This window comes from Lolium perenne, chromosome 6, assembly GCF_019359855.2.
Source record: "Lolium perenne isolate Kyuss_39 chromosome 6, Kyuss_2.0, whole genome shotgun sequence".
Taxonomy (NCBI): Eukaryota; Viridiplantae; Streptophyta; class Magnoliopsida; order Poales; family Poaceae; genus Lolium; species Lolium perenne.
The window spans coordinates 15,260,482-15,274,323 of NC_067249.2; the positions used below are offsets into that span (position 1 = coordinate 15,260,482).

Below are 13,842 nucleotides of genomic sequence, written 5' to 3' on the forward strand. Positions count from 1 at the left end.
GACATTGCTGGATGGAGAGAATAATATGAACTTCATCGTACCTTGAACGAAGATGGAAGATGTGGCAGAAAGAAGTATTTTTAGATAATGATCCCTTGGCCCTCTTCTGCTGTTGCTCTTGTCTGCACTTGTTGTTCCTTGTCTTCATCTCCTGAGCCCGATGCAGCTACTTCAGGGTCCTCCTCTACATCCCCTGAGCCGACTAAACAGACAAAGGATGGAAATAACAAGAGGAAATAGATATGACAAATTAGTGAACAGAGCAACCGAGCGACCATACTAAGATTTAAGATCACTTGTGTTAAGTCACCTCCCGGTGCGGATGGCATGCTGGTCCAGAAGTATTGCGACAGCATATCCCTCGCCCTGACAGCATCCTCATCTGCTAACTGGCGCACTTCCTGACCGTAATTCCTCTTCCCAATACTTGGCATTCCTGCATCATCCTCCATATCTATGACTATGTTATGCAACAAGCAGCAGGCATAGATCACACTGCAGCAAGCCTCATATACTAGTACAAAAGGTATACAGCTCTCGGCTGGTTCGCGGCTTATACTATTAGGGAGGCTCGATCGGTTAGCGTGTCAAAGATGGACTTCACGACGGCTCTGAACCCAACTCGAATCGGCTTGCAACTTCTTGAACAAGCCTGTCAAAAGAAACTACTCCTTCGACCGGAAAACAGAGCACGAATCACCATTAAATGTGTAACAGAGTATCAATTTATATTTCGCGATTCTCCAGTAATTTATCGCAATCCGCAAACAGGCCATGGTACAGAACATAAAGTAGTAGTACATGATGACAACAAGATTACACAGACTGAGACTGACGAATCTTCCAGGCACGCAGACGGCGGCGGCCAACGGCCAGAGCCTCTCGTTGCCAGCGTACGACAGAGTACCTGAACCAGCAGCCTCCGGGTCAACCTATGGTACCACGACCACGCCGTCGGCCTCATCACCCGCGTCAACATCCTCGCCGGCCCTCCCGGCGCATACTCTTCTCTGAATCTCCAGGTATAACATCAGTTCATCTGTACCAGTTTAGACAGTCATCTCTGTTGTTCTGTAAATAGCCACGCTTTGCTGACTTACTATCTGGAATGCACTTGAAACTAATAACTTCTATGATTCAATAATGTAAGATGCCTGCAAATTCTTTTGTATACTAAATTACGCAAACAGTCACCAGGCATTCACAACAATTGCTTCTCTCAAGTCTCAAGTGAACCCTATTGAAGTCAAAGCAAGCAAGAAGTCTACATTCTCCTCCTGTCCCCAACCAACCAACCAACAAGCCAACTACTGCTGATCTTAGGAAGAATTGACTCAAGAAGTTTGAGCTACCATTGTAGACAAGTGAATCCACCTTGCTATTTTGCATTTAACGAGGTTGCTGGCCCAAACATACACCTGTCATACACACACATGATTCCCTGCTATTATGTTTGCAAACTCTTCAGTTTGTATCAACTGATGAATGGAAATATCAAATAGTCTTCCCGCATCTACGCTACATTGTCATTTTTTCACCACATAAAAAGTCATAAATAAAGTACAGATTACATGGCACTTGTCTCCGCCAAATAGATGACCAAAATTAATAAAATTTGAACTTGAACTTGCAGCATCAAATTAGTCTCTGGCTCCATTGGGTGTGCTGCTCTGGATTCATTAATTCAAAACCTCCAACCAGTAGGATGTAGGCTTCCCTTTCACCTGATCAAACCAAGGTTTTAATTGTATCAGATATACGACCATGAACCAGGGTTTAACATGTCATGATTTTGCAGTTTCATGCATGCTATGACTGCTAACTTTATTGTCCAAATCACACATGCTATTTTAAATGAACCCTTAGACAGAAGAAATACATAACCGTCACTTAAACCAAGGAGTTATCAAGTTAAAGATTCTCATTAACATACAAACCAAGAAGAAGAGAACTGTGATATACCGATATAGCTGGATGGAGAGAATAATAAGACTTGAAGCACAGCGCTAGCAGTAGTACCTAGAATGAAGCTCAGAGATGTGGCAGCAAAACGTGTCTTTACACAATGATCTCCTGGATATCATTGTCTACTTCGTCTGCTGTTCCATTTTTTTTTCCAACTGGGACTGTTCCTGTTTCCATTAATTTTCATAACGGAAATACAAGGTTCAAATTACAAACAAAAGACCAAAAAGAGAGGTTAATGAACACAAAAGGAACAGCTAAAGGTCCCAGGTTACAACGCGGTAGGAAAACCCGCTGCTTGGCCTCGGCATCGAAAGCCAAGCTACGGGGCAAAAAACCTACCCCCTATACTACAGCAAACACGGACAGGGTACACAGAAACAACAACACAACATCCAACCGCACATACTGAGCTCCAACAATCAAACAGCCAACAATCAAACTGCTTCGTCTGCTGTTCCTGTCTCTGCTTCTTGTTCCTTGTCTTCATCCCCTGCGCCCGATGCAGCTACTTCATGGCCCTCCTCTGCATCCACTGGGCTGACTAAACAGATGGATGATGGAATCAACAGGAGGAAATAAATATGAGAAAATAGTGTGCAGAGCAACCAAACGAACAAACTAAAATGTAGGCAAAGTTGTGTTAATTCACCTCCTGATTTTGATGACCTGCTGGCCAAGAAGTACTCCGACAGCATATCCCTCGCCCTGACAGCGTCCTCATTTGCTACCTGGCGCACTCGCTGATGGTAATTCCAATCCTTAGCCTTAGCGCTCGGCATCCCTGCATCATCCTCCATATCTATGACTATGTTATGCAACCTGCAGCACGCATAGATCATCTTATATCTAGTTTGCAGATTTTCCGGCCACCACACATCTTCCTGCAGGCACTTCCATTTTTCTTGGAACATCGCCAGCGCCTTCCGCGCGCAGGCTGTGGCTGCAGAGTGTCTCCTGTTGAACTCCACCTTGGGGTCTGAGAGGTTTTCTTCCTGGTATGGTGTGAGTAGCCAGGGGAGAAGAGGGTATCCTGCATCACCAATTATGTATTCCCCAACCTCTGATCCATCTGATGCTACCTTCAGCTTGCTACCATTCAGCCAACCACCCTTCTGGCACTCCTTGAAGAGTCTTGATTTCTGCAAAATGCTTAACTGGGTATTGCTATCCCACGAATTCAACGAAAGGTTCATGATCCTCATCTTTGGATCAATCATGGCTTGCATCAGAATGCAGCCATTCTCCCCATGGTCGCAGTTTGGTCCAAATGGGATGTGAGTTGTACATATAACACCGCAGCAGTTATGCAGATTGTGGATCTTGCCAAACGTGGATTTTGTCTTATCCATTTTACTGGAGTCTGGCCAATACGAGTGGTGCGCTGCTCGCTCCTCGCACACAGCATCAACGAACTTCTCAGTTACCAATTTGATGGTTGACTCGCTCACACCAACAGAGGATCCTAAGGTCTCTGATGACTCAGTGGAGCACAACCTTATCAGAGCAACTGCCACTCGATCTTGTAAACACAGTACCCTCCGGTCAACAAATGTGTAGCTGTCCATATCTTCCAATGACGGCACTTTCACCAAGCTGCAGATGTAGTCAAATGTTTTTCTTGTCATTTTGAAGACAGACTCAAATCTTTGCGCGTCCTCAAAACAAGACAAGGTTCCTGTATGAGTAGAAGATGTAAAAGTGGTTACACAACCCGGCCATAACTAGCAAGACAAGAGCTCAACTCTGCCCGGGTTAAAATAGTGAGATCCAGAAATCACATCTAAGCTTTAATTGTCACAGATATCATCACTCTTCATTTTTTAGTCTCCGTGTAACTTGGCGAACCAGTGAGAACAAGAGATAATTAGCAACATGAGGATGTGCAGCCAAATAAGAAAGTAATGTAACATTTGTCAACAACGGCCATGAAAAAAATATACTAGAAAAAACTAATTCCCCTGTTCTGATCTTGTTGGTCGCCTGTACGCATGCTGCATCCCCACACGGTCCACGCTTCAACGGGCGGATACCTGAAGCAGGCACGCCCCACCCCACCCTGTCCCCACCCGTCACGCAGAGCACCGCCTCCCGCCGCCTCGCCCACACGCACGCATCACCTTCCAAGCTACCCTCTTCTGCTACCCTCTTCTCACCTTCCAAGCTACCCTCTTCTGCTGCCCACCGCCCTCTCTCCCTTGCCTTCCAAGCTTACGCTTCGGCCGTTCGGCGGGCGGGCAAACCCTAGCTAGCCTGCGCGAGCGGCGGGGCGGAGCTGCTGCTGGTGGTGGCGGAGGCGGGAGGGGAGTGAGAACTCGCGGCAGCCGCCAGCATGCAGGTAAAGAGCTTGGCCCCCTCGAGATCGCTGGAGCTCTAGTTTTCTGCGGAGTCGTCGACGAGGAGCGGTCTTTGTCACGTACGTGTTGTGGTCGACTACCGTGTATGCATGAGCATTGCCTGGTCCTGGCAGTGCGGCTGGAAGGGGGACGAGAGCGTGCAGCCACAGGTGAAAGGGGGCACGATGCAACCAGAGGAAGGACTGGTAATTCCTTTACGGGACAAACTGACTCCATGTAAAATACGTAGTCAACAGTTGGATAGGACTTACAGCTCATTCAAGGGGAATGGCCGAATGAGAATCTAGGAAAGTAGGGAAGTATATGCAAAATCAAATGAAAAGGTAGAACACAGATAGAATAAATGAAATAAACAGAGCAAATGGATAAATAAAGATGAGCAACAAATTTACCTGTAGACATGAAAGAGCGGCTGAAATTTGTCTCCAATTTGTAGGGGTTGTCTGTGTACAAGACATACCATTTCTTTACCATATCTCCTTCACGTGCATATGCCTTCACATGCTTAATGCGGCTGAATTTGTCCCATTCAGGGCCAGATGGTCCCGCGGCTATGGACGAGAGCAACGCTAGGCCGCAGTATAGCTCCAAACAACTTGGACTTATACCTCCCATGTATTCTGGGAGTGTCTCCATGTCTTCATCGTCGAGCGAGAGGCTCTGTAGTGCAGGAACACCCTCTAGCACCTTCAGCTTTGGGCAGCCTTCGATGATTAGTATTTGCAATCTGGCAAGATTAGTGATCCTCTCCAGATCAGGAAGTGTATCTACCTCCAGCCTGACCAGGGTAGCAAAGTTCTTTACAGATGTGAGAGCCTTGACATGCCCTATATCTAATTTATTTAAAGCCCTTGCCTGGGAGGATAGGCCAGCAGGAAGACTCGTCAATTTGCAGTGATTTACCACAAGTGTCCGCAAGACAGGAAAAGCTTGCACTGCCTCCACCCACTCCCACTCCTCCCATTCCACCATCCCTATTAAATTCATCTCATGCACTTTAGGAAAAGCAACTGCCACATGGGAAGGGGGCAGACTTTGGTGATGGTTGGAATGCAGGAATTCAGGTCCAACACGCTTAATGGATGGAGCACGGTAGATCTGAATGAACTCCAAATACGGGAGATGGCACAGGCCATCAGGAAGTAGTGTGCAGCAAGCCAAGTCTTCAATATTCAGAATCCTCAAGATCTTGAGGGGCACAACTGATGATGACATCATCCATGTTGGGAGTCGCCGGCCAAAATAACCATAGATGGAAATATATTCTAAGTTGGGCGGAGGACAGAGCTCATCAAACACCTTCTCAGTTTTTTCTTGCTCTTCCTCGGAGACACTGTCGTCCTCTTTAATCTTCCCATCATCTCCCAGTCTACTATGCCAGCTTAAGCTTAGGTAGGTAAGATGCACCTTCTCGCCAAGCTTTGCCTTTGCTGCAGATGATGGCACAGTTACATCCTCTAATCCCTTTAGTCCAATGTCAGTGAGCTGATAAAGAGGGCCCAACTCTTCCAGACTGCACCAATCACCATCCTCTATTGCCGGAAATCCATGTACTGTCCTCAAATTTGTTAGACCGCAAAATCCCCTAGGTATGCTACATTTACTTGTGGCACTGATGTTAAGAAACCTTAGCTCACTTAAATGTACAATGCTATCAGGAAGTTTCACAAATTGCTTGCTTCCGCGGAGGCTAATGAACCGCAAGAATTTCAGCTTTCCAAGGTTATCCGGTAGAGAAGCTATATCAGAGTTCTCCAAGGACAAGAACCTCAAGTGCTTGAACTCATGCAAAACTTCAGCCAATTCACCAACCCCTGTTGAATCTGCATGTAGAGTTCTTAAACTTGGAAAATGGACCAGCAAATCTGCAGACTTCATATTTATATGGCCAACTAATATTAGTGTTCTCAATATCGTTTGTGTTTGTAAAGAACTCCATTCTAACCCATCTGACTCTGATGATTTGCTCTCTAGGGATAACCGAAGAAACTTGTGTGCACTAAGTTTACTTCCAATATTAGTTTCTCCACTATGAGCCGCTAGTGCCTCATCTCTGGACACAAATTGAGCAAATGAGCGAACAACATCATGCATGCTGCAAACAGATTGATCAACGTACTCTGGATTTGGCTCTATAAGGTTCCTCACTATCAGCTCCTTATAGTACTTGGTTCCTAATTCTTCCAAGTTGTCTGAGGTTCCGTGAAGAAATCCTTCAGCAATCCACATGCCGACAATGTCATGTTTATCAAGCGTTGCAGTTTTAGGAATAAGGGAGTAGTATAGAAGGCATTGTTTGATGCAAGAAGGCAAATCTTCATAGCTTAAGTATACTGCATGGTTTAGCTCTTCAGGCATTTCATTGACCGACCATATAGAGTCATCCAGAACCATTTTCCACTCATGGTGTTTTTTTTCTTTCTGACACAGGAGTCCTCCCAATACTTTGATAGCAAGAGGTAAACCATCACATTTTGCTACAATTTGCAACCCAATATCCTTGAGTGTATCTATTTCATGTCCATCTGTTTCACAAGAGGCTATCTGCGGAAGTTTAAACCAAGCAGGAATCAATAAGGAGTCGTTTGCCATAAGAAAAAAAATAGTGGTATGTTAGCATGAAGCGGATTTTTGGCTCTCGGGTGCAACGCACCCCCATAGACCAAAACAATTATAGTAATTTAAATAAGTTAAAAAAAATTGAATCTTCCTGGAAACCAAGGATGATCAAGTTTGTACTCGTAAAAAAAATGTTTGGAAACGAAATGATTCCCATGGTCTCCAGGGCAAAAAAGACAAAATTATGACGAATATAAAGTGAATAGTACCTGGTCATGGGGTGTTTCGAGTTTGTTTTTTTTACCCAGGATACAATAAAAGTGATTTCCTAGGGAAATATTTTGTTTCAAGTACAATACCTGATCATCTTTGATTCCCAAAAAAGTTTGATTTTTTTTGAACTTTTTTTAATATATTATTTTATTTTTCCAAGTATAGGGGTGTGTGGCACCCGAGAGCCAATCTGTATTTCCCTATGTTAGCATGGTGTCAATTCAATTTTAGCTACAATAAGCTCCTATAGAAAAAACTAAAGACAAACTAGATAATAATGCACTACCTAAACTTATTTGTCATTTGAATGAATTGGTATCGGGAATAAGGCTGGAATTCGAGCCACTCGTTCGAGCTCATTAAAATAGCAAGTTAGCTCGGCATGTGGTCATTTATTTATGGTATTTTTAAAGGGAAAATTCATATTATGGTATTGATTTCTAGTTTACTCTATATCGAAATATAGTACATACTAGTTACATATTCACATTTTTTAAAATATAAATAGTATTTTTTCGAAAATTTTAATTTTTTTCAATAAAAACATGTTTATCGGTTGTTTTGGAAATATGTAATAGTTACACAAGTTAAAAGGATATTTTTCTTGAAATACATTGACATAATTAACCCATGGTGGAAAATATATTTCAAATATGCATAATTATTTTTGTCAATGCAGTGTTTTGGAAGTTGCATTTGCAGCACGCCATACATGAGAATTTCCAATACAGAAATGTGCCATGATCTGTGAGGGAAAAACACTAGTGCTGGTGCAGGTCGTGTCAGTGGAAATGGTGAGGTCACGGTCAAATCACACCATCTGACTACAACCCCTCATTTTGAAGTTTTCAATCGGTCTGTGAACAATTACGAAGTAAACACCAAAAGCATGTTTGATGGACAAGTACTAGTCATATTAGTCTCCCAGGATCTGTGAGGGCAAAACACTAGTACTGGTCTTCCTCGGAGCAATTTTTTTTTTTTTGAAAAAGCAGGGCAAGAAATTCGAGCGTGCTTTGCTTCTTCCTCTGGGCACTGGGAAGCGAACACCGCCGCCGCACTTGCACATGGTGGTGTTGTGGGCTGCTCCGTAGTCTCCGCACCGCCGGCCGTGTCGCTGGGTAGCGAACGCCGCCGCCGCGCTTGCGTCGGGTGGTGTTGCGGGCTGCTTATGTCTGTGCCGTCATGGAGGAGTCCTCTGCAGCCGCGGGCGCGCGGGGGGAAGCTGCAATCGCTGAACCAGGTGAGGACATGGAGATAGTGCGCGTGCGACACTCTGCCTCGACCACGCACACACGCGCCGGCGTGGTGCTGCTCCGGCCATGCGCACACGTGCCGGCGGAGCTCTGCCCTGCGGGATGCAGCAGACGTGCAGGATGTGTCCGCCACCGGTGCCGCCGTCACCGAGCTTTGGCGTGTCCCCAAAGTCGACCCGGAGGTACGCGCAGCGGGTGAGGCCGTGGAGATGGTCTGGCAGCGTTGATGGGACCTGGACTAGGGCCTTGGTCCTTCTTCAATCCCGCACGTGGTGATGCAAGGGAGGTTAGCCGGCAGAGGAGATGCTCGCCGGCGGTGAGGAATCATAGAGAGAACATGAGGAGGAAGACAAGGGAGAAAAAAAAAAGAGGCTGCTGGGCCCCATGTCCACGTGAGCTTCTCATCCATGTTGTTAAAGATATATTCGGTACATGTATATTTGGTAGTATATGATTTGTAATCATCTCCTGCCTTATCTTTGCCTTATCCAAGTTTGTACTCATATATATACTCGTCCGAGAGGCTCAATACAACATCCATCATATTCCGCAATCTCTCTCCCTCTCTATCGTTCTACATGGTATCAGAGCGGCACGCTCTTTAACCCAGCCGCCACACAAGCTTCCGCGCCACGCCGCCCCCGGAGAGGTCGATCTCCTTGATCTACTCTGGGACCGTGCAACCCGTCGGCTGCCCTCGCGTTCCTTTTTCTGATTTGTAGATCGGTTTTCTTTTTTGTCTGCCGATCGCTCGACGGTGTTTTCGGATTGAGTCGCCCACCGTCGTCGTCATCACGCGCCTCTACTCTGACAACGACATCGACGTGCACCAGCCATCTTTATCAATCGCACGGCACAGCCGCACACGCCGCACACGGGGCACCCCTACGTGCGGCGTAGCAGGTTGTTCTTGTCCGCGCGGCCTCCATCGCCGGTTCGTCTTCGCCGCCATCGCCCGAGACATCATCGACAACGTCGACATCGCCTTGATCTGTGCGTCGTACACGCCATGGCGCGTACAGTGTCGCCGTCGGTCTGATCAACCGATAGCACGCACGTCTCCGCCAACCACGTCCCTGAGCACGCGCCTACCACCGACCGAGCTACGGGTTGCCGCTGCGTCGCCCCTTCGGGCTGCAGCGCCGCCGCCTTTGGTCCACGCGCTACCGGCCTCCGACGCGCCTTCCGAGGCATGGTAGCCTCCCGCCGCTGCATCGACTCGCGCCCTGCAGCTACGCCGGCCCCTTGGGCCGTGAGGTCGCCGCACGCAGTCTACTTCGTCGTCCCCGCGCACCGACGTCCCAGGCCACCATCGCGGCGCCTCTCTAGGCGCGTGTCGCCACCGTCCACGCATGGTCTTCTTCACGTCGTCCGGTTCTTCTTCGCCAACTTCTTGTACCGCCGCCGCTCTCCTACGTCATCAACGCCTCCTCCTCGGCAACGTCTCCACTCCACCGACGACACAACCCCGCAGACTACATCTGCGCCTCTCTAGGCGTCCGACATGACCACTCCTGGTCGCCGTTGGTTTCACCGCCATCTACATCTTCGTCTGTCACGACTTCGTCGCCAGCGTCATCGCCTCGTCCCCGACTACCACAATCTATTCTACTCCGACAACCGCGGACAGCACCGACATCTCTCTCTTCGCCGCTCTGCGCCTCGCAACCGTCCTGGAGGCCTCCTCTGCTAGTCTCTCCTAGACATGGCGCACACTTCATGATGCTCCCTTCCCTCGAACGCACGGTACTGGCAACACCGGTGCGTGCCTTCGTCCCCGACGCGCCCCCGGCCTGGCAAGCTCGGATCGGCCCCTCGTCTTCATCGGCATCGACAACGTCGTCTTCGGCATCAACACCGTCCTCGACGATTGCTTCGATCACGTCCCCGTCTTCATCACCAGCGCATCCAAGCGCCCACGACTCCATGGCGCTTCCTCGCGCCTACGGCTTTCTCTGCGGCAACAACGACACCCGCATCCCCGAGCACGAGATCGACCACGGCATCTCCTCGCACGGCCACCACAACCTTACACGAGCACCTCGGCTTCCTCTACAGTCCAAGCATTCGCGACGAGACATCGTCCACGACGCTCCCGCTACGACTGCGGGGGAGTGTCATCCCGTTGGTTCCTACCTTTGGTTTCTCTCTAGTTCGACCATCCGCGACGACCATCCGCGACGCTTCCATTGTTCACGTCACTACCGCTACGACTGCGGGGGAGTGTTAGAGATATATTCGGTACATGTATATTTGGTAGTATATGATTTGTAATCATCTCCTACCTTATCTCTAGGATAGCCTTCTTGGCCTCCAAATTTGTACTCATATATATACTCGTCCCAGAGACTCAATACAACATCCATCATATTCCGGCAATCTCTCTTCCTTTTTCAATCGTTTTACCCATGTGTTCTGCCAACTCATCCATTACATACGGTCCCCACTGGTGAGATTTGCAATTATAGTAGCGTCAATTAGAGTGTATCTGCGAGCATGATAGAAGAACAATACCGAAAATTTAATTTTGCCCCTGCCTGCATATGGTCCCTTCACCCAAAAAACATATTTTTAATTATTAAAAAGAATTTACAAAAAGTTTCGTATGTACATCTAGATAATCTATGTGCGTTTGTACAGTTACACAGAAATGATATTTTTAATAATCGATGATAAAAGACAAAATATGTCTCACAAAGACTTATTTTTCCATAAAATTTTGCCTTTTTAAATAGCTCGAACGACAAGTCAACTTTTTCATTAAAAGATTCGTGCGGATGTAGCACGTGAAGATGTACATGTGAATTTTTCGTTTGCAATTTTTAATATTTTAAAAAGTATCAAACATGCATTTTAAAATAAAGGGAGCATATGCATCCAAGAGACAAAACAGCACTCACCTTGCTAGTTTCTTGCATTTATACCATATCACTGGTTAATTTTTAAATCTGAATTTCCATTTTAGATGGCGATTAGATATATTTAAAACATCTGAAAGAAAAGAATAAACCTTTGGAAAGTCTAGCCCAAATTTATGATTTACTTTACTACCAACATACAATCTAGATTTTTTTTTCATTTCGAAAAAAATCTAGCCTGTAAAAGGATAGAATTTAATTGGGTAAGAGCCTAGTTTTCCACTTGATCAAACCCTAATTTGATTTCTATGTTCATAATATCATGCCTTGTTTACTTACTGTGTATAGAGGTTGTGTGCACGTGTTGTGGCATGCCTATAGTGTCCATGTGTGGTATGGATCCGTCTTGTATTTATAAAGAAAAGACGTAAAAAATGCACTAATAGTATATATTTACTCCAAATTAAGCTAAGCCCTAGCCGTTTCCAAAGATACTGAGTTTTGTGAAGTACCTGTTTCTTGAGCAATGACCAGCCATCCTCCTCCTCTAGTTTGTCAATGTGGTGGTAGGGAAACATAGCTTTCATTCCTCGGGCAATTCTTTCATCTCTAGTAGTGACGAGGATTCGGCTACCTCGAGCAACAACATTAGCCAAGTGACTTCCAAGCATGTCGTCCCACGCTCTAGGGCTCCACGCATCATCCATAACTATAAATAGCTTCTTCCCTGTCACGGCAGTAGTAAGGATTGGCTGAAGCACAGCCAACACCGCTCCACCACCGCATTCTCCTCCGGCGAGCGTGATCATTGTCTTGATCAGCTCAACCTTGTCAAAGTTCTGGTTGATGCTCAACCATATTGTCTTGTCGAACTCGGCATTAATGATTTCATCATTGAATACTTTCTTGGCAAGAGTAGTCTTTCCGATTCCGCCGACCCCAACAATGGCTACCACCATGATGTTGGTGTTGCCCTCTTTTTCAGTCAGCATGATATCAATGATTGCTCTTGAGTCTTCTTTGATCTTTTCTCCGACTACACCTGACCGATCATACTCCCCCGACGTCTCACGGCTGCGAATACCAGAATGAGAGGCATGCACCCTGTTGTTACGATCCTCATAGGAACCAAAATTGATAAAGTTGAAAGCATCGCCTCGCTCCTTGATGGTGCCAAGCTTCTTATTGAGCTCCTTGATGCGGGTGCCGATGTTGTGGGCATGGGCTGGATTCCGCATGCAAAAGAGCAAGGGGTTGAAGCACCCCACATCTACGGTGGATTGACCTTGCTCCATGGCCTTGAGTTTGCATAGGTCGAGGATGTCAGCAGCTTCGTACATGGCACGCTTGAGCCCTGCCACCCACTCTTGCATGGTCTTGTCAGTGATGTTCCTCCTATCAGCATCGGCGAGGAAGTTCTTGAGGTCCCGAAGCTTGACGTCCATCTTTTCGATTTCGTCTCCGACTCCAAGCAGCATGTGCACCTCTTCAGTCACCATCTCTGTCAGCATGTTTTGCACGTAGGATGCAAAAGCATCCAGGACCATCCCCATTTTCCCTGCGTTTTCCGGGAACAAAGAAGATAAACAAACACATATCGCTATCATTCCCCACCACTCGGTGCAGCTAAGGATTAATGGCAGCACATCGGAATGCTAAAATGGCAGAACATGAGGAACTAGTTACTATTAAGCATGACAAACAGTACAAACAAATCGGGGCAAGATTAGCTACCTGCTAGATGCAAGCAAACCCAAAAGAGAAGAGCTTAGGTGTCCTTCTCCTTCCGGTCTTTTGCCGCTCAACCATGCTGCACCTCTGCAGCCATTACCATTACCCTTGTGAGACCATCACACCGGTGGCTCCATCGAGTAGCAGGGACAAAGCGGGGTACGAAGAGGGATAGAAGGAACGCTGCGATTTGGTAGAGATGGGAGGTGGCGTTGGCAGCAGATCTGAGAAGCAGCCGGCGAGGCCCGTAAGGTGGAGGCAGCAGGGAGTGAGGACAGAGGTATACTAGCAGCAGGTATACTTATCGATCATAATTGATTGCCACCCAGGAGTGTGGGGAAGGTACAGCTGGTAGTCTTGATTGATTGCCACCCATAATTAAGATAAGAAGCGACCAGTCATGAACTATACAGCTGGTAGTATTGATTGCCACCCAGCTCAAGGAGGAGGGGAGTGTGAACACCCAGAACCGTGCGAGGAGCTGACGGGATAGCACACCTCTGGGCCCACTCCTTCGCTTCCACCTGAGACCAATAATACAAGCCTGACGTTGAGTACAATTCTCAACATGCCATGCTCTGAAATGCTAAAATATTTGGTCTCACGGGATGGAGGAGTATAAATATCAAGGCGATAACATCTGATGCTTAACGAAATATTGGATGGACATGGAGTATGTACTTGGGAAAGAAGAAGAAAAAAATGCAGTCAGTATGATCATGTCTATGTTTGGATCTCATTTGGCCAAAGTAACATTGCAACCAAAAGTTTAGACCTGGATACTAAGCATCTCCTAAAGATACTGAACTTAGACGCTGCAATAAGAATATTATTGTAAAATTT

At 46.6% G+C, this 13,842-nt stretch overlaps 1 protein-coding gene and 1 long non-coding RNA gene across 2 annotated transcripts; one reads left to right on the top strand and one right to left on the bottom strand.

Moving 5' to 3' along the window:
- The first annotated feature begins 923 nt into the window (after window positions 1-923).
- Window positions 924-2,287, top strand: LOC139832025 (uncharacterized). Its single transcript, XR_011746515.1, has 2 exons — window positions 924-1,022; window positions 1,191-2,287. It is a non-coding gene; the product is annotated as an uncharacterized lncRNA (long non-coding RNA).
- Window positions 1,425-13,295, bottom strand: LOC127308782 (putative disease resistance protein RGA4). The gene is made up of 6 exons (XM_051339683.2): window positions 13,003-13,295; window positions 11,781-12,826; window positions 4,715-6,866; window positions 2,618-3,643; window positions 2,020-2,509; window positions 1,425-1,724 (listed from the first exon to the last, which is right to left on the bottom strand). The coding sequence occupies exons 2-5, from the start codon at window positions 12,819-12,821 to the stop codon at window positions 2,403-2,405; spliced, it is 4,326 nt and encodes a 1,441-aa protein (XP_051195643.1). The 5' UTR covers window positions 12,822-12,826; window positions 13,003-13,295; the 3' UTR covers window positions 1,425-1,724; window positions 2,020-2,402.
- Window positions 13,296-13,842: the final 547 nt, after the last annotated feature.

Bases quoted from the DNA above. Each gene is read 5' to 3' on its own strand.
- LOC127308782 (XM_051339683.2), bottom strand. From the start codon at position 12,821: ATGGGGATGGTCCTGGATGCTTTTGCATCCTACGTGCAAAACATGCTG. The intron at 6,867-11,780 runs GTACTTCACAAA...AAACTTCCGCAG, and splicing joins GGTCATTGCTCAAGAAACAG to ATAGCCTCTTGTGAAACAGA. The intron at 3,644-4,714 runs GTAAATTTGTTG...CTACTCATACAG, and splicing joins CCGCTCTTTCATGTCTACAG to GAACCTTGTCTTGTTTTGAG.